The sequence below is a fragment of the Kryptolebias marmoratus genome, linkage group LG2, assembly GCF_001649575.2.
Source record: "Kryptolebias marmoratus isolate JLee-2015 linkage group LG2, ASM164957v2, whole genome shotgun sequence".
Classification (NCBI taxonomy): Eukaryota; Metazoa; Chordata; class Actinopteri; order Cyprinodontiformes; family Rivulidae; genus Kryptolebias; species Kryptolebias marmoratus.
The window spans coordinates 9,421,393-9,441,234 of NC_051431.1; the positions used below are offsets into that span (position 1 = coordinate 9,421,393).

Consider the following 19,842-nt stretch of genomic DNA (forward strand, 5'->3'; position numbering starts at 1 on the left):
ACATTAGAATCACGCGATTTCACACGGGGGACAACTTTCTGTGAAGTTTGGTGAGTTTTTGAATATGGGAAGTCGTCCAAAGAGCCGCGTAAAGTGGCGGAAAAATAATAATGAAGAAATCCACGAAATACAATAGGCCTTCGCAGCGCTGTCGCTGCTCGGGCCTAATAAGAAGAATAAGAATTCCACGAAATACAATAGGCCTTCGCAGCGCTGTCGCTGCTCGGGCCTAAAAAACAGCACTGTTCCGGTATTGCACATAGAGTAGAGTAGATATTGCACATATTCTGATATTGTACATAAAGTAGATATTGCACAGTGGGCATTGGCTGTTTAGACGGGTGATAGCAATGGTAATTTACAGTGTACGTGAGGCATTTCACATTGAAGCTTATGAATCCAAATCTGAGGAAGTTTATTTTCTTTTGGGAAGCCAAAAAAATGAAATTCCAGTGGTATTTTCTGGCTGGTTCAAACAATTATTTCTAACAAACGGAACTATTTTGTACAGGTATTCATCCACTCACTGATGAACTGCTGAACCTCAGTGGCTCAGCAGACGTCAGACTTCCGGGTTGGTCACGGAAAAAGCCAAAAACACCTGAGTGGTTTCTTCAATATTCAGAATTACCCAAAGAAAAAAAAATAGTATTTTTATTGTTAATTTAAAATTTTTACAATAACATATTTTATGTCTATATTTTCACTGATGTTGGCCTCAAAACACGTTTTGGTTCAGCTTTTAAGTTGGTCTTTCTTGTAAAACGTAAATGGCTTCCTTAATGAGGGTGTAAGGATATATTTTAATCTGTATGTATAATTCTGACCCAGTGTGGATTAGAGAAAACACTTGCACTTGTACATTAAATTCTTGTTCTTTAAGCCATTGAAGTTGTATGTTAAAAATCATTCCACCTTGGAAAAGGAATGGTTCAAGTTGTTTATTTTAAACCCAAAATGAATGTCACAATCTTGCCCATTCTGAGCATGTGTAAACGTCTGACCACAGCTTTGTTTTGTCTTTCTTTCAGCAGAAGCATTTTGTTTTGCCCACATCAGTCAGGACAAACTGAACACATGTTAAGGTTTTGTTGGTGTAAAACTGCACTGTCCCACAGCACCATGAGCCTGCTGACTGTGGTGACATTATATAACCAAGGCTTCTTACCAACCTCCAACATTTGCTGTATTTACAGCACACTGGCCTACAGTGTCTCTTTGCTTTATTTATTTGAAGAATACTCTGTAGTACTTCAGTCCAAATTGATGTGTTTGTGCAAAAAGTGGAAGAGGAGACTAAAGAGAGGGATTAAAGATCTGGAAGCAGCAGGTGAGAAAATGGGCATAGATTAGTATAAGAGCAAACATCTAAATAATTATTTAGCTAACAGAAAAGTTTTTATTCATATTTACACCTATTTCATGAATGGCGAGTTTTATTCTCTCTTTTAATATTTTCCTAAATTATTTTTGACACAAGGAGAAAAAGAAGAACAGAGAGAGTTCTTGCCCGGAGCCAGTGGGGACTGAGCATCCCTAAAGGTCAGATCCTAGAATCCCCCCTGACTGAAGGCTTGTGTCGATAATGACAATATCTGTAAAAACCGACTGAGTCACAGCCATTTTTGAGTTGGCTGAAGTTGATTAGCTGTGATGGTCATCTGAAATTAGTTTGACTCCAAAAATTAATCAGTCATACATGTACATCCAACGATTATTTTCTGAGCGTTTCATTATAATTTATCCAGTGGTTCATGAGCTATTTTGCTAACACAACAGACTCATGAACACACACACACACATACAAAAGAACATTATCACCTGCTTTTCAAAAGCGGACAATAATAACAAGATAAAAGACAAACCACTTTTTTTGTTTGTAAAGACCTACACTGACAAATTTGTACACTTTTGTTAAAAAAAAGAAAACCCCACAAAGTTAAGTACATTAACTGAAACTGGCAAAAGTAATATTAATAATAAAATATTTACAATATTAACCAATGAAAATTAGTCATTGCTTATGAATTTTGGTGGGTGGTGTGTGGGAAGTCTATATAGTGTAGGTGTCAAGGTGAATGGGCAGCTCAGGGTGTGGGGAGGTGATACAGTTTTTTACCGCTCTCTGTTATGTGCTGGTTTTGCTTCAATATTGCCTTTCTTTTGCAAGCTGCCATAGACCGCCACTTTGGGCATTGAATCTCACTCAATGCTCAATATGTATTAAATAAATGGGAGCCTCCCCAACTTTACCTCCCAGTCTGGACATTACTCTTCTGAGCACGTCAGGACCTGGATTCCCCGTACTTGAGCCAAAGAGGACTTAATGGACGATGACCAAGGAGGACACAAAACCATACAGTGAGACTGGAATTTGTCAAACCACAAAGCTTCTGGGAGAATGTCCTTTGGACAGATGAGACAAAACTGGAGATGTTTGGCAACAAGTCCCATCAGCTCAGTGTTTACAGACCCAAAGGTGAAACATCCAAAGGAAAGAACCCTGTACCTTCAGTGAAACATGGAGGAGGGGCTGCTTTGCTGCATCTGACATAGGGTGTCTTCAATCTGTTCAACAATTATTTCAGTCTGTGTTAAACATGCTTTGTGTGTTTTGCAACAAATAGCTGAATGAGCATAATTTTAATGAAAGATTTATGGTAGTGGATTAACAACTCAGATCAGTCTGAGGTTTACGTTCTGTTTGTAAGAATCGAGTTATTGCCTCACAAATGTAATTTTGGTCTGATTCTGATCAAAACTCTTCAGCTCATATTAACAAACATCAGAATTTTATCCTTATGCTGACACATGGAGGTGTAAGTTTGTCTATACAGGATTGCTGTAGGATTAATTATTACTGACACACACACACACGCACACACACCGTTAAATCAGACTGCATTGTTTTCCTGTAGGTCCTTCTGCCTCCTTTAGTTAAACAGCTGTCAGGGTGGGGCTAGCGTGCAACAGCAGGAGGTGTATGAGTGTGTGTGCGTGTGTGTGTAGAGGGGGTGGGGGGTGATCCAACAATCTGCTGGAGTTTCCTCCTTTGCTGACTGGCAGGGGGCTATGTTATTCTGTGTGGGTGGGGGACTGAGGTCCTGAACAGGCAGCTGTATTCAAGAACCTGTCTTTTACCTTCAACTCTTTGTGGAGCTTTTAAAGCTGAACCATCTGAAAAGGTTTTATTAACTCTGAGTGGCTGTAAAAGTGGATTCTGCTCTGATCACCCCCCTCCCCTCAGTCTTCTAAATAAAAAACAACTTTCTCTGCCTCAGTGTAAATAGCGTAAATATGAATGTGAATTCTTCTGTATTTGTCTCTTTCCTGTCCTCTAATCCCAGCTGGTCGAAGCAGATGGCTGCTGGTCCTGAGCCTGGTTTTGGTTCTGGTTCTGCAGGAGGTTTCTTTTTCCTTTCCACTGCTGCCTATGTGCTGCTCAGGATGGGAGACAGTGACGAAGTGAAGATTCAACACAATCTGCAGGCTTCCTTAGATAACATTTACTGATTGGCTCTTGATGTACGTGAATGTTTTTGTACCGTGCTCTGAGACGACTTTAGTTGTGACTTGGCGCTATAGAAATAAACTGAACTGAATTGAACTGAATCCTTTAAGACGTAGTTTTCTGCCATTTCACATAACTTTCACCAGTCTAATCTGATGTTACATAAACTGAACAAATGTTCATGATGAGAATAAAACCCAATAAACTGACTGAACACAGAATGAATAAAATAACATTAAAAAAACATTTTACTGAAGTGAAAATAGTTGTAAAACAAACAACTTCATGTTCATTTTGCACTTTTTTTTTCAACATTATATAGATTTTTTTTTGCATTTCATAAGAGCCACTGGGCATATGGTTAAAAAAAAAAATCTATCCATCGATTTATTCTTCTCTAAATCCCCCCCTGCCCCATTGGCCCCAGTGACCTTTCCTTTTCTTCAGTTTTCAACCCCACCTGTTCTCTTTCCTCCCAGCTCCCTCTTTCATGTCCCATCTGCCACTGGGGCTGCAGAAGAACTGAGCTTAGAGAGGTGTGTTTGAAGGATCGACTCAGAGCTGACTAAAGAACTATTGTGACGGCTTTTGAATCACAACTGAAGATATTCATTATTTACTAAAAAAACTAAACCAAAAAGGAAAAGGGTTCCATTGGATTTAAGAGAGAAAGTACTAGCCAGGTGCTGCTGATCAAAGGTAACTGATCATAACGAGTGAGATCACCTGAAGAACTGAACATTTCATGAACAAACTAAAAGGCTGACAACACAAGGAAGCAAACAGTATGACTGAACAGTGTCTGAGAATGAACCCAGGATGGGTGTGATTATTGAGAGAGAGCAGGTGGATAACTGAGGGAAATGACAAAGGTGAAGGACAGGTAAACATACAAAAAACAACAAAATATCCAAATGAGAAAAAAAAACAAAAAATAAACACAAATCGTACAGGTTCAAGACCAGAAGCAATGTTGGAGTGAAGAATGTGGTCCTGAAATCCTCCACAACCTCGAGACTGATAAACTTTTACTGAGAGTTATTGCTGCTATTAAAGGTTTTACAAGCTGTTGCATTGGGGCTGGGACCAGTTTTTCACACAGACATTTTCTATTATTATTATTATTATTATTATTATTATTATTATTATATTTTATGAATATGTTGGGTTTTGTTGCTATGCTTATTCTCTGTGTTTCCGTATTGTTTTAAAATCTCTTGTGTTCAGTTCTTTTCCCCTCTGCCATCAACTTCCTTCTATTCCTCAGTCTGGTCTCTCACCTCACACCTATTCACCATTCTCATTGGTCTCAGCTGCAGCCACTTACCTCATTCCTTAGCTTAGATTCTTCAGTCCGACATACTTGTATGTTCCCTTCTTTATTCCTCATGCCCTCATTGTTCCTCAGTGTTTTGTATTTTTGTTGCCAAGTCAGAGCTTTGTTTTTTTTTTGTTTTTTTTTGGAATTTAGCTTTTTTTTTGTAAAGAGTCTAATGCCTTGCCAGCCATTTTGTTTTTCTTTGATTCATTTAATCTTTATTTCTTGAGTTTCTTGCACCAGTTTGTATCCTTGTGTCTCAACAACAACAAAACCTGACAATATAATTTTTGTATAAAATAAAGAGTTTAGGACCCAACACTGAACCCCGAGGAACTCTAGATTTTTCTGTTGAAGCCCTGATTCTTCTTTTCAAGAATTAGTATCAGATTGGTTCATCTCCTTTGGACTCTGAATGCTTCTGTGCTGTACAGGGTAATATTCAATGAATAAGATTCTAGATAAATTACTGTATAGGGTTCTGTATAACAGGATTAGACTCTTGATAAGATACTGTACAAGATTCTAGATAAGAGACGAGATGAGATACTTTAACAAGGTTCTGTATACTAGGATAAAACTCTAGATATGATACTGTAAGGGTTCTGTATAACTGGATAGATTTCTGAAGATGATATTGTATAGGTGTCCACATTTATTTTATTTATCTTTAATTAAACCAGGTACGTTTCGTTAAGATTAAAATTCTCTTTTCCAGGAGAGACCAAAAATGCAGTGTAAATAAGATAGTGTTTAAGGTTTTACATAAGAAACTGTAGAAGACTCAAAATAAGATACTGATGAGGTTCTGTAAAACAAGAAAGAACTCTAGATAAGATACTGTATAAGGTTCTTGATAAGATACTCTGGAGAAGGTTCTAGATTAGATACTGTATAGAATTCTGTATAAGATAGTGTAGAAGTTTTTGTATAACAGAATGAGACTAAATATAAGATACTACATAAGATTTGCAATAAAAGGTTCTAGGTAAGATATTTTTAAGACTATATAAGATTTGGTGTAATGTTCTGTATAGCAGGATACATTTCTGGATAAGATACTGTATAAGGTTCTGTTTAACGGTTAAGGTTCTGAAATAGGATACTGTGAGGTTGTGTATTACAAGATAATATTCTGCAAAAGATACTGTATGAGGGTCTGTATACCAAACAAGGCTCTGGATAAGATACTGTATTAGATTTTTTTTATAAAAAATAAGGTTCTGGATGAGATACTGTAAGGTTCTGTATAATGGGATAAGAGTCCAGAAAAATACAGCTTTAGGTTTTGTATAACAGGATAACTCTTTGGATAAGTTTCTGAACAACTATCAAAGGAAATAAACATTAAATCATTTCAAACATATATTCAGCATATGTGTTGCTCATGGCAGGAAACATTTCTTTAAACCCTGTTTCCATTCTTGGGCGCGGGGAACTGCTCCCTATCTCCAGTGGCCAATATGCAAGAGGCGGAGTACACCCTGAACAGGTTGCAAGTCCATCACAAGAAACAATATTATCTTATTTGCTGGTCCTGTTAGCCTCCCCACCACACACACACACAGACACACGATCACAAACAACACACCCCAAACCCCCTCCTGGAATAACTAGTTAATCTAAAGAACTGTTCAGCATCCAGAATCTTAATGAGAAAAAATAATCAACCTAATTAGATAACGAAATTTCAGACTTTGCTGTGCTCACAAACAGAACCAGAAGACAGACGTCCAGTCCTCCTTTTGTCCTGCAGCAGACAGCTGGCCAGACTGCAGAAGTGGCCTCAACAGGCCGACTTCTCCCCCAAGGGCCTGTGAGGGTCAGGTTTTCTGCTGCCAGCACCCCTCCCCATGGTCCTCAGGGAGAGGGATCTCCAAGCTGCTGTACGACTGGAGATGAGGCAGATGCTGGCTAGTGAGAAGTGATGGGCGGTCCGAGAGTGGGGGGTAATTTAACTTCTTCTGTTCTCATGGCCCATGGCACACGTGTGTCACATGCCTGTAAATAATCCAGACAACAGCAGCAGAGAGGGAGCAATGTTCCATCTGCTGCCTCTTCTCCTCTGAGAGAAACCGTATCCTGTCCCTAGTCTCAGAACATCCAGGATGAATTGTTCTGTTTCGCAAAAGGTGACGAGACACAAGAATGAAACAAACAGGTTTATTCACACACAAATAGTATGATCCAAAAGTTCAGTTACAAAAGTCAAAATATCCTAGCCAACAACAAAATAAATAATTTAATCAAAAAATTTATGTTGATCATTCAACTACTTCTCACATCTTGTGTCTTGTCATGTGTTTTCATTTTACTAAAGCTTTTGGATCATCTATTTGTCTCATCCTTAATTTGATCCGGGCAATGTTGGCAGACAATTAAGATTACCACACAGTTGCAGTTGACAGGATCTGAATTTATCGTTTTATTTAATCACAAAAAGCTTAAACAATTTTGCAAACCACCCCAGCAATGATTATTTTATTTGTGACACTATAAATAAGAGATATTTCAAAAGATGCCAGATTTGTTCAGTTTGAACAAAAACATTTATTTCTACATTTTAGATTTGTTAATACAAAAAGTAAAATGAAACCTTTGGTGATATTAAAGAGCATGTTAAAGTGATTTTATTGATGTACGTTTGAATTATGCTGTAGCACTTTCTGTGCACCCTGTGGTTACTTCCTGTAGGAATATCAACAATATTTCTGTCGTAATAATCATATAATGCAAAAGAAAGCAGTATAAGAATGTATAAAATAATGCTTACATGACCACTGTGAAATTTTGGAGACTGTAGTTGCATCCTTCAGTCCCCACCCCTTTAACATTGTCTCTATTAGAAAATATGTGTAGAAATATGAAACAGAAACCCCCCGCCTCTGTTGTTAGAGAAAGAATTTGTGTTTGTAGGATGAATGGGACAGAATAAAACCTGAAACTGTTCTTTGGGCTGAGTTTAAGTGATGTCTGTGAGGATCTGGAGTTTTGTCCCTGCCCTGCTGACGGTGCCACTAACTCTTCCTCCCCAGCTGTAGCTGATTTCACCTGATGAGCAGCACCTGCATTTAAGCCTCCAGCTTGTTCCAGATCATCATCAAGCCTTATGGGTCAGAATCTCAGCCTCTAGGTCCTGACACCAAGCTCACGGCTACGCTAACTTTTTGCTTTGTACTTCACCTTCGGCACAACCTTCTCCTCAGGTTGTGCTGTTCAACTTTCTGCAATCACTTGCCTTCCTTGAACTTACCTGCTGAACTTACCTGGTGAAGCTACCGGTTGCTGGAGAACCTACATTGAGGAATCTCTCTCGTCCTGTATCATTCGTCCTTCCACATCCTCTGTCGGCACTGGTTTCTTTTTCGTGGAGAAGAAAGACAAGAGTCTCCGTGTCTCAGTGAAAAACAAGTATCCATTGCCCTTAATTGACTTGGCCCATTAACAACTCCACTCCACCACCATTTTCACAAAACTGGACCTCCGTAATGCATACCATCTGGTAAGGATAAGAGAGGGAGATGGGTGGAAAACTGCTTTCAAGACCCCTCTGGGGCACTTCGAATACTTAATAATGCCTTTTGGACTCACCAATGCCCTTGCAGTCTTCCAATCGCTCATTAATGACATTCTACGTGACTTCCTGAACATTTTTGTATTTGTTTACCCGGACGATATTCTGATCTATTCTCAGGATCCCACTCAACATCGGCAGCAGGTGCGGACAGTACTCCAGAGACTCTACAAAACCAGCTCTTCGCCAAAGCTGAAAAATGTCAGTTCAGTGTTTCCTCCATAACCTTTCTGGGCTTCATTTTTGGGCAGGGGTACTACAAAACGGATCCCGAAAAGACAAGAGCAGTGGCAGAGTTCCCTCCGATCGACGCCAACTACAGAGGTTCTTGGGGTTTGCCAATTTTTATCTCCTCTTCATAAAAGACTACAGCAGAGTGGCTGCCCCCCTCACTCAGCTCACGTCTATCAAACAGCCTTTTGTATGGACCCCCGAAGTATAGGCTGCTTTTGGTGAGTTGAAGTTGCGTTTCGTTTCCGCTCCTATTCTACATCATCCAAATCCAAAACTTCAATTCATCATGGAAATAGATGCCTCGTACTCAGGTGTGGGAGCCATTATCTCCCAGAGGTCATCTACAGATAATAAGATTCACCCATGTACTCACTTCTCTTGTTGTTTATCTCCAGCAGAAAGAAATTATGATGTCGGCAATCGGGAGCTATTGGCCATCAAGCTGGCTCTAGAGGAATGGCGGCACTGGCTGGAGGGCACTGAAACTCCTTTTCTGATCTGGACAGACCATAAAATTCTCGCTTACCTACAGACCTCCAAGAGGCTCAACCCCCGTCAGGCCAGGTGGTCGTTGTTTTTTGGTAGATTTAATATTTCTATCACCTACAGACCTGGCTCCAAGAACGTCAAGCCTGACGCCCTGTCCGGACTATGGTCCGGCTCTGAACCCCCTAACAGAGAGGAACCCATAATTCCACCTACCCTGGGACGGTGTGCCCCCATCCCAGGGGAACACCGTAATTCTTACCAACAGCAACAGGTAGCTTCACCAGGTAAGTTCACCAGGTAAATTCCAGGAAGGCAAGTGATTACAGAAAGTTGAGCAGCACAACCTGAGGCAAAGGAGAAGTACAAAGCAAAAAGTTAGCGTAGCCGTGAGCTTGGTATCAGGACCTAGAGGCTGAGATTCTGATCCATAAGGCACGATGCTCCATGGAAGATCTGGAACAAGCTGGAGGCTTAAATGCAGGTGCTGCTCGTCAGGTGAAATCAGATACAGCTGGGGAGGAAGAGTTAGTGGCACCGTCAGCAGGGCAGGGACAAAACTCCAGATCCTCACACTGGACTCCTCTCCTCCTGGACTGCCTCTGGTTAACCCTGCTTCGTCTCAGCGCCTCGTCATTCCTCGGACCTGTAAGACAAGAACAATTATTCTCTAACCTCATACTATATGGTCAAACAAATCCAGTAGCCGCGACTCACCTTGCTCCTCCTTGCCATTTCAGATCCTCCTGGTTGTTCCCCACTGTTTATATGCGCACCTGTAAATAAAATCACCTTTTTTACTCTGCCTCAGTGTCTGGTTTTTGGTTCCGCTCATACAACGAACTCTGGTTTATGTCAATGTCAGAGTTTTACTCTGTCAAATTTATTTTAAAGCATTTCAGGTATGAAATGCATGGATAGATGTATAATAATCAAAATTATCGATGACAAGACTAAACATTGTGGTGTCATAGGTAAAACCATGTCTTTGATTTGGGGTTTGAAGAGAAAGGCAAAGTATTTTAATTGATTTAGTCTTTGTTGTTTTTACATACAGCTCTGCTAAAGATCAACTTGTCAGTTTTAGATGTTTTTAATTGACCTGATTTTATATTAAATCAGATATCTCAGCTCTTATATTTGAAACTTTATTTCCTAACAGTAAAACTAAGAAATCCCCTTTCTTTGAACACAGCATGTAAAAGTGGCTAAAACTAAAATTTTGAAAGTGAAGACATTTTTATTGATGTGAGATTCCCTTGAATTATCTTTGGATTTAGTTGTAAATGTTTGTAGAAGTGATCTGTTTCTCATGTTACAGTCTCTCACCCCCCTACACACACACCCCTCCCCACACACGCACGCTGTCCTGCACAGAAGCGTGTCGGGGGGTTCTCAAGCACGCGTCCCCCTGTGCTCATTTTAATATCAATAGGTGCCCCCACCCCTAACTGAAGCTCCAGTCCAACAGGACTGTCGCTTCCTGTAACGCGGCAGCTCTGGGATCAGTTTCACTGGTTTTATTGTTAAAGTCAGATCTGAGCAGACAGAACTTTATTTTCAGAACCACACCAGACTTTAACTTTGGGTCTGTAAAAACAAAACAAACAGGCAGGTCTGACGTCAGCGGAGGGGTGAAGCTCTGTCAAACAGTCCATATGTGTTCACCTGCAGAGACAGGTGTGTGTGTGTGTGTGTGTCGCAGAGACGCCTCTGAGCAAACAATAGCCGGGGCTTTGGAGCTGATTATCATACAGCTGTTCGCATGAGGTCCAGACAAAGGCAACACGATCCAAACTTTCAGCACCACCCCCCCCACCCCCCACCCGGTGTCTCCTTCGATGGAGATCCGGTGTTCACGGTTCGAAGACTCCTGCGGTCCAGACGGTGGGGTCGCAGGATCCATTACCNGGGTCTGTATAAAAGCTCTGTGCGTCTTTACGCAGCAGAACCAGAACAAGTCTCGCAGCGTCCAAACGGCACCAGAACGGAAGGATTCAGGGCTCGGGAGACCAGACTGTCGGTGATGAAACGTTGAAGAACTTTTTTCTAAAAGGGTTTTAATCGGTGGATGTTTTTTTTGTTTTTTTTCTGGATGAGGACATTTGTTTGGATCTGACTTCAATTCTTTTTCTTCTTTTATTTTTATACAATGACGCACCTGAGATACTTCTTGGCTCTGGCCTTATTGCATGTGGTAAGTGTTTGTTTTTTATTTTCATTAGAACTTGATCCAAGTGTCTGACCCGGTTCTGAGCCTTCACCTCTCTGCTGCAGGTTCTGTCCTCCGGAGTATTCGAGCTGAAGATTCATTCCTTCCACACAGCACAGCGCATGTGCAGAAGGCACAGAGACTGTCACATCTTTTTCAGGATCTGTCTGAAACACCCCGAGGATGTGATCTCAGCGGAGCCGCCGTGCACCTTCGGAACCGGACACACGAACGTGATCCGGGCGGACCACACGTCTATCTCCAGCAGCGCTCCCATCAGGGTCCCGTTCCACTTCAAATGGCCGGTAAGTACCCCATCAGAGGGCCTTAGAAGCTCACACCTGTGCGCCTGGATTCATGGATGCTCCTTGTCCTCTTCAGGGAACCTTTTCTCTGATCATTGAAGCCTGGAACGCTGAATCTCCTACAGAATACACAGGTACGCTTCCACCCACCGACTAACATCACAGCACACCTTCACATCTTTGAATTGGAAACAAAAACATTTCGTTCTCACGCGCAGACAACCACAACAACCTCGTGAGCCGCCTGGCCACCCGGAGGAGACTGGCCATCGGTGAGGACTGGTCGCAGGACGTCCACTTCGGGGAGCAGAGCGAGCTGCGTTACTCCTACCACGTCTTCTGTGACGAGTTCTACTTCGGAGACGGCTGCGCCGACTACTGCCGGCCGCGGGACGACACGCTGGGCCACTACAGCTGCGATGAGGAGGGCAACCGCATCTGTCTGCAGGGATGGAAGGGCAACTACTGCTCTGAGCGTGAGTTACTGCCACAAAGGTCTGCTGTGGATCTGAATTTATCCAGGAAAGAAACTGTGTTCTTTAGTCAAATTGTTTTACCACAAAGTCCTGCCTTTATGTCAAATAATGTGCTGCAAACGTTTGATCACAGATTAATTAAAATGAGCCAAACATGGGAAATGTAAGTGAAGAACCTTTGAAGTGTTTAACCTCGAAACAAATGAATGGATACTTCATTTACCCTGAGGGAAATTACTTCATTATAGAAGACAGTAAAAGACATAAAACACAATTTTGTTGATTTTTCTGCTTTTAAAAGAAAAACAAATTATGACTTAAGTCAACCATAGCAGAAAACAGAGAAGATACTTCGGATAATAAAACATCCATCCATCCTCTTTTGAGCTGGTGCATGTCTCCAGTGGACAGAAAATGGGGGGTACACGGTGGGCAGGTCACCAGTCCATCACAGGTCCACACAGAGACAGTCTTTTACTTACAATCATTTTAGAATCTCTAGCTAAACGTTATTGTGGACATGGAAAACTGTAAACTCCACACAGAAAGGCTCCCGAGATTCAAACATGGGACCTTCTTGCTCAGAGGCAACCAGCTACTCAACCATACAGTTCTTAAAGACACATTTGCAGCAAAATCTTCTTTTCACACTTAGACTGAGCTATCTGAGTCAAGTTTCAATAAGGCTACAAAAAAGGCTTTAATAAATCTCTCTGTTCAGCTTTCACTTGATGTTTGATCTCCTGCACACAGTTTTTTTTTATCTGAGGGTACTCCAGTACTGTTTCCTGCTGTACAGTCAGTTTGTTTCAGCTGCCTTTTGTTCTCATCCAATGAGACAAAGCCCTATGGCGTTTCAAGGTGCCCTGTGTGTGTGTGTGTGTGTGGAGACAACAGAAAGCATTTTTCTTCGGCTGTGTGCCTACCAGCTGCTGGCTTAATACTTAACCAACAGTGAAGTCTGGGACGGGTCTGGGTTCAAACAACGGGCCCCATATGTATATGTGTGTGTGTGTAAGAAAGCGTGCTCATTGTAATCACCCCCCACCCCCACCTCTTTTCCAGCCATCTGCTCTGCGGACTGCAGTGAGAAGTATGGCTACTGTGAGGCCCCTGCGGGCTGTACGTGTCGTATGGGCTGGCAGGGCCCCTCCTGCACTGAATGTGTGCGCTACCCAGGCTGCCTCCATGGAACGTGCAGCCAGCCGTGGCAGTGTAATTGTCAGGAGGGCTGGGGGGGCCTCTTCTGTGACCAGGACCTTAACTACTGTACCAACCACAAGCCTTGTGCTAATGGTGCCACCTGCACCAACACAGGTCAGGGCAGCTATACTTGCACGTGCCGGCCTGGCTTTGGAGGGACCAACTGTGAGCTGGAAACCAACGAGTGTGACAGCAACCCCTGCAAGAACGGAGGCAGCTGCAATGTGAGTGTGGATTCCTTTCAGGGGAATGTGCCTACTTTACATGAATAAAGTGTCTCTTTATTTCGGGATAATCAAAAAGATGGCATTAAGCTACCCACCAACAGGGGTAAGGGGTGGGGGGGTTGTCCTTCTTGTTACAACAGCACAGCTTTAAGAACAGGAAAACAAAACAAGACAAGAAAACCCTGTAACCAAAGAACACCAAACACATTTTAAACTCTAAGCTGTAGTGAGAAACCTGTACTCACAAATAAAGCAGCAAAAAGTGCTAAAATTAGAAAGTTAAAGTTCAATTAAAAAGAAAGAAGCTGGATAATGGGCTAAATTTATTGTATTGATACAGCAGTATTTAACAAGTCAGTCACACACATTCCTCTGGTATTTATGACTTTATAAACCATGCACACACAGTGAAAATCAGTCGTTTATTCCGCTCTGTCTGTGCACCATCTCTAGGACTTGGAGAATGACTACTCGTGCACCTGCCCGCAGGGTTTCTATGGTAAGAACTGTGAGATTATCGCCATGACTTGTGCCGATGGTCCTTGCTTCAACGGTGGGACGTGTGTGGAGACGATGACTGGGGGCTACACCTGTCGCTGCCCCTCCAGTTACACTGGCTCAAATTGTGAGAAGAAGCTGGACCGCTGCAGCAACAGGCCTTGTCTGAACGGTAAGTGCTCTCCTCTGACGCCATCTTGTGGCTGAGGAGTGAATATCATGGTTTTTCTTCTCACAGTCAAAAGGCACATTCACAAAACAGTTCCACCAAATGGCCACAAAGACCAGTCCGTCTATATGCTCCTTTTGACTATGCACAAATCCCAGATGGAGCCGGCCACGTTCTGCATGAACGTGAGCTTTCAGGAATTAAGCGATCGTTGTACAACCATAAAAGGCGTGGAGCAGAACTCAGCTGCATTGATGTGGGGCTCAACATACTAAATGTGTGATGCACGTCTCCCTTATCATTTTTAAAACAATTAATTATCTCACTTTAGCAATTCTTTTTGTGAGTAACTTTTTTTTTAAACTAAATTTAAAGTTGTTGTGTTTCATCATGTATCTTACCTTGGTAATAAATCAGTCTGTTGTTGTTTAATCTATCACTACATATATGTCATCACATTATTGAGTGGAAAAGCCAACTTACCTTTTCACATGTCGATCGTTTTGCTGAAAACCTTAGTTTTACGACGCAAGTTGTTGGCTTTAACCTCACTTTCTGCCTCGGCCTGTTCACACACCTAGGTGGCCAGCAGGCATCTGGCTTGAAATGTTTTGTGAATATGCCCAGTGTGTGTCTTAGCGCTCCTGCCTGAGTGTGCTTGTTATCAGCTCTGATCTAGTTAACACATGGTTTTGTTACTTGGATGAGCTCAGTATTTATCCTTTCTACAGGTGGGGATTGTCTGGACCTGGGCCAGAGTATTTTGTGCCGCTGTCAGCCAGGTTTCACTGGAGCCAACTGCCAAGTCAACATCGATGATTGTGCCTCAAGTCCTTGCCAGAACGCTGGAACCTGCCAGGACTCTGTGAATGACTACACTTGTTCCTGCACCCTGGGGTACACTGGGAAAAACTGCAGCATGCGCTCGGATGCCTGTGGTGCGCGTCCATGTCAGAATGGTGGCACCTGCTTCACCCACTTCACTGGGCCTGTATGCCAGTGCCCCAAAGGCTTCATGGGTCCGAGCTGCGAGTTCACTCTGCAGCCCAGTTTCAAACCTGCTTTACGCCAAGCCTCCCAAGCCTCTTCCTCCACCACTCTTACAGTTTCCTGCTTTCTGGCTGTCCTGGTGCTGGTTCTGATTGCAGGAATTATGTTTCTGAGGAGGAGAAGGAGGAGAATGGAGGGAAGAAAACAGCTGAGCGATGTAGCAGTTTACAATGACCTGGAAACGGTCAACAACCTGGGGGGCAGCGAGAGAGAGGCATTCCTCAGTCCTAACAGCCTGTTTAAGATCAGTAACAGCACGGCTCGCCTCAGCTTGTCCCTCTGTCCTGATGGCAGATCTGGGTACAGGCATAACCCCGCGGAGAGTACCCTGGCCAGAGCGGACCAGCAGGATTTCATGTGGAGGGACAAGGCCATGCTGGGCACCGGAGCTGGACTCAGATAAAACCTATACGTTAAAACAGGGAAAAAACATTTCAGCACTTGTTTTTCTGTCCTCATACAGACTGAAGACAGGAACATAAAAAAGTAGAAAGTTTGGTTCTGACAAATGAACAGTTTGGGTGAAGAGGATTTACAATTTTTTTTGACAGAATATATAACAAACTTAAGACCCAAAGACACAGATAATATGAGTGAATGTTCATTGGACCTATAACACAAACCAAATACACAGACACACGTTTCAGAAAACCAACATCTTTACTGAAATATGTTCATGTTTTTCATTTCTAAAATGCATCTTTTTTGTTGTTATTTTTCAATCTTCCTTTGATCATTATTTCCTTATTGTGCGCACCATCATTTTTTATTCTTTATATTATTTATTTGAGAACTTATGTTTATGATTTGACTTTTATTGTGACAGATGTGAAGATATATTTATGTGATGCTGAATGAAGGCTGAAATTTGATGTCATCTCTCGATGTGTGAACTATTCCAAAGCTCACATTGTGGGAGTAAATTAAAAAGAAAAACTGTTTTTATCACACAAAGTCAGCCATATCTTCAGATGATATTTACAGTTTAATTTATGATGTCTAACTTTGTTCTTGTGCCATTTTGTGTTCATGCCAAAGTTTATGTTACAGTACGTTACACATTTTCATTCATGTTATTTAAGTTTGTCTTGTGTTTGTGATGTGGAATAAAAGAGTTCTTTAAACTGGTTTCAGATAGAAGTTTCTGATCATAACATCTTGTTTTACTAAAGATGATGAAAGTGAAAATTTAGAGTAAGACTGCTCAAAGTGTACTGGTAGTTAAAGCTCAAATATCTGTTTAATTTATCTAATAACTGTTTATTTTATTAAAAAACATTTGCCTAAAAATGGCAGAAAACAGGCACACCATAAACTCACAAAACCACATCCCCATTAGTCAAATAAAAAAGTCCAACTCTTATTTTCAGTTCTAAGTTTTATGTATCAGGACATAGTAAAATGATCTGGTCTTTACCAAGTTCTAAAAGGATTCAAATCAAGTGAACAAAAACACAACAGAATTCACTGTGTCCTTATTTCTGAAATGAAAACAAAATCTTACAGCTGTGAGTGAAAAACAGGATCCAGTCCCTGATCCAGCAGTTTGTAAAACCTCCTTCAGCAGCAATTACTAGTAGTTATCTGTAAGACTTTATCAGTTTCTCACATGGTATTGTCCCACTCTTCTTTTCAGCATTGCTTCAGGTCATTGGTTCCTGTTTGTCTCTCTCATGGTTGTGGAGGAGTTGTGGCCCACTCTTCTTTTCAGCATTGCTTTAGTTCATTGAGGTTTGTAGATGTTGGTTTGTTCTCAGCTACACTAAATAAATGACAAATTACATACACATATATTCATATGTACACAACATACAGTCATTTAAACATACCAGACATAAAGTAAAACAAACTTATTATTAGGTAAATTGGAGAGTTGTTTGAGTGGTTGAAAGAGTGTCAGACTGTGAGAGTGCAAAGTGAGTTTATGAAAGAGTGAGGTTCAGGTATATGGAGACACAATCACAGCTTAAAATGGCACACTGTGTATCATACAATCGTGACAAACAAAGTAGCTCAATCACTGTCCCCATTCCACAACGTTTTAAATATTCATATTTACAGTATTCACAATAATAAATATAAATACAAAGCTTTATATTACATTTAGGTGTTAAATATTAGATATTGGAGTTTTATTCAGAGATATATTTTAATTTAATTATCCAACAGGCTAAGGATTTTAATATTAATAAAATGATTTGGTTAAGTTCATTCACTCAAGACGACACAACACTACCAAAAGGCCTCCTTCTTTAGCTTGATGGCCTCTATCACCTATGGTTGCCACCATGACAGGCATCAATGACCTTCAGGCTAGAGCTCCTGGAGCCACATCTGCAATAGGGGCCCTGAGTATGGCCCAACTGGATTCTTTGTCCCTGACCTCCCATAGAACATTTGAAAAAAATCTCCCAAAGGTGTAAGTTAAAGATTTCTTGGACAGGGGCCTCCACCAGACAATCCCACTTTACTCTCACTCCTGATTTAGTTTTACCAGAGGTTAATGCCTCAGATAGCATAACCCCCAGCATCATTACACCACATCAAGGTGGCAATTTTGCTGAGGGATGATCCTGTGTGATGGCAGAAATTTGAAACATGACAGCAGGGAATAAAAAAAAAAGAAAAGAATGGGAACATAAGTCATCCATAGCAGAAAACAGAGAAGATACTTTAGATAATAAAACATCCATCCATCCTCTTTTGAGCTGGTGCATGTCTCCAGTGGACAGAAAAGGGGGGGGTACACAGTGGGCAGGTCACCAGTCCATCACAGGTCCACACAGAGACAGTCATTCAGACATTCATACCTTGAATGAAAAAACCTAAACATTCAGGATTTATTTTAAAACCAGTCAGTAATGATGCAGTAGGACCATTGATGTTCTCATTGACTTATATTTAACTGATACAGGGGACTGACTCAAGAGTTAGCACAGCTGCTAACAGGAGACAACATTGATTGATTGGTTTTATTTAAATGGGACAGTGCATATTAATGAACATACAATGTTGTTGTAAATATACCGGAATTAGCAGAATGCCAATTTCCATTAGTAGTCCCATAAAACAAATAACACAGGATACATACTTTCATACAATTTCAAACAAAAAAATAAAAACAACATATAAAATTGGAGAAACCTATTTTAAAAGGCTTGTATCAAAATGCCCCCAAAAAGTTTACAAACTATAATAGAAAAATAACTAAAAAATGAAATTACTCAAAGGTACTTAAAATTCAGTGATCACAGTGCTGATTACTAACCAACCATGCTTTAAGCTTCCCGTTAAAGGACAGATAAGTGGAGCTCTCACTAATGGTAACAGGCAGTGTGTTTCAGCACTTGCATTCTTTAGACCAGGGGTCTCCAATCCTGGTCTTCGAGGGCCACTATCCTGCATGTGTTACTTGTTTCCCTGCTCCAACACACCGGATTCAGTGGTTAAATTACCTCTTCATGTTCTGCAGAAACCTTTTAATCACCCATTGATTCAAATCAGGTGTGTTGGAGCAGAGGAACAAGTAAAACATGCAGGATAGTGGCCCTCGAAGACCAGGATTGGACACCCCTGCTTTAGATAGAACATTCTGTGAGAACGAAGACTTTCTAAATTAAACCTTACAGTCCCCCCTGGATGTCAACCTAGTGCTGTGTAAACCTTTTTTCTTTGTAATAAAATCCTCTAGGGGTGGTGGGGCCTTACCCATTAATGGCTTATAAGCCAGTCATTTTTAAATAATTGGAAATTCTCAAAACTTAAAAAGTTATTGGTCTAAAATTTGGCAAATATGATATGACTGTGGCCTCCTATGGAATGCTTTATTTGCTTTTTTGTAAAGCAGTTTAATAGGTTTTAATGCAGTAGCACAAGCAAAGGACCATGTTGTGAAGCCATATTTAATGTGTGATAAAATCATACAGTTAAAGGTAATATTTTGCAGCCTCTGTTGAGATAAGAGGCCTAATCTGTTTGAAGTTTTGTAGGTTAAAGTTAACTACTTGAGTTACATTTTTTGTGCTTTTTAAATGTAATGTTAGAGTCTAAAATTTAGCCAAGGTATTTAAAATGGGTGACTAGCTCCAGTTCCTCTCCCTCCAGAAACACAGAAGTACTATTGGTTGTTTGGTGGTCCTGCACTTCACAGACCTTTTAGTAATCATCATGCAGACAGTTTTTTGGTGTTTAACAAGAGACAGACATCTCACAGGCAAGTGTATTTTTGTCACAGCATTTGTAAGAATTGTGCCAGCTGTCTTATTGTATTTTCCCTGTGTGACAATTACTGCATCGTCAGCATATATCACCTAGTTAAGGTTGTGGCAAGCATCTGGGAGATCATTAATATATCGTATTTTTCCGGACTATAAGGCGCACCTAAAAGCCTTAAATTTTCTCAAAAATCGGCAGTACGCCTTATTATCCGGGGCGCCTTATGTGTGCACTGAATTCCAAAATCTGCCCCTGACACAGGGACGTACGGTAATGTGTACAGTACCGCTAAGTACGCTGGCAGCAATAAACCAATCAGAAAACATTACGTAATACGTACAGTACGTACGCTGGCAGCAATAAA

At 41.1% G+C, this 19,842-nt stretch overlaps 2 protein-coding genes across 5 annotated transcripts in view; one reads left to right on the forward strand and one right to left on the reverse strand.

Moving 5' to 3' along the window:
* Positions 1-19,842, reverse strand: part of LOC108248434 (synaptotagmin-like protein 2) — a 281,347-nt gene that overhangs the window by 241,514 nt on the left and 19,991 nt on the right. The window lies entirely within an intron of this gene.
* Positions 11,051-16,391, forward strand: dlb (deltaB). The gene is made up of 7 exons (XM_017404050.3): positions 11,051-11,320; positions 11,401-11,640; positions 11,717-11,774; positions 11,859-12,116; positions 13,182-13,543; positions 14,000-14,216; positions 14,945-16,391. Exons 1-7 carry the CDS (start codon positions 11,276-11,278, stop codon positions 15,664-15,666), a joined length of 1,902 nt encoding a protein of 633 aa, XP_017259539.1. The 5' UTR covers positions 11,051-11,275; the 3' UTR covers positions 15,667-16,391.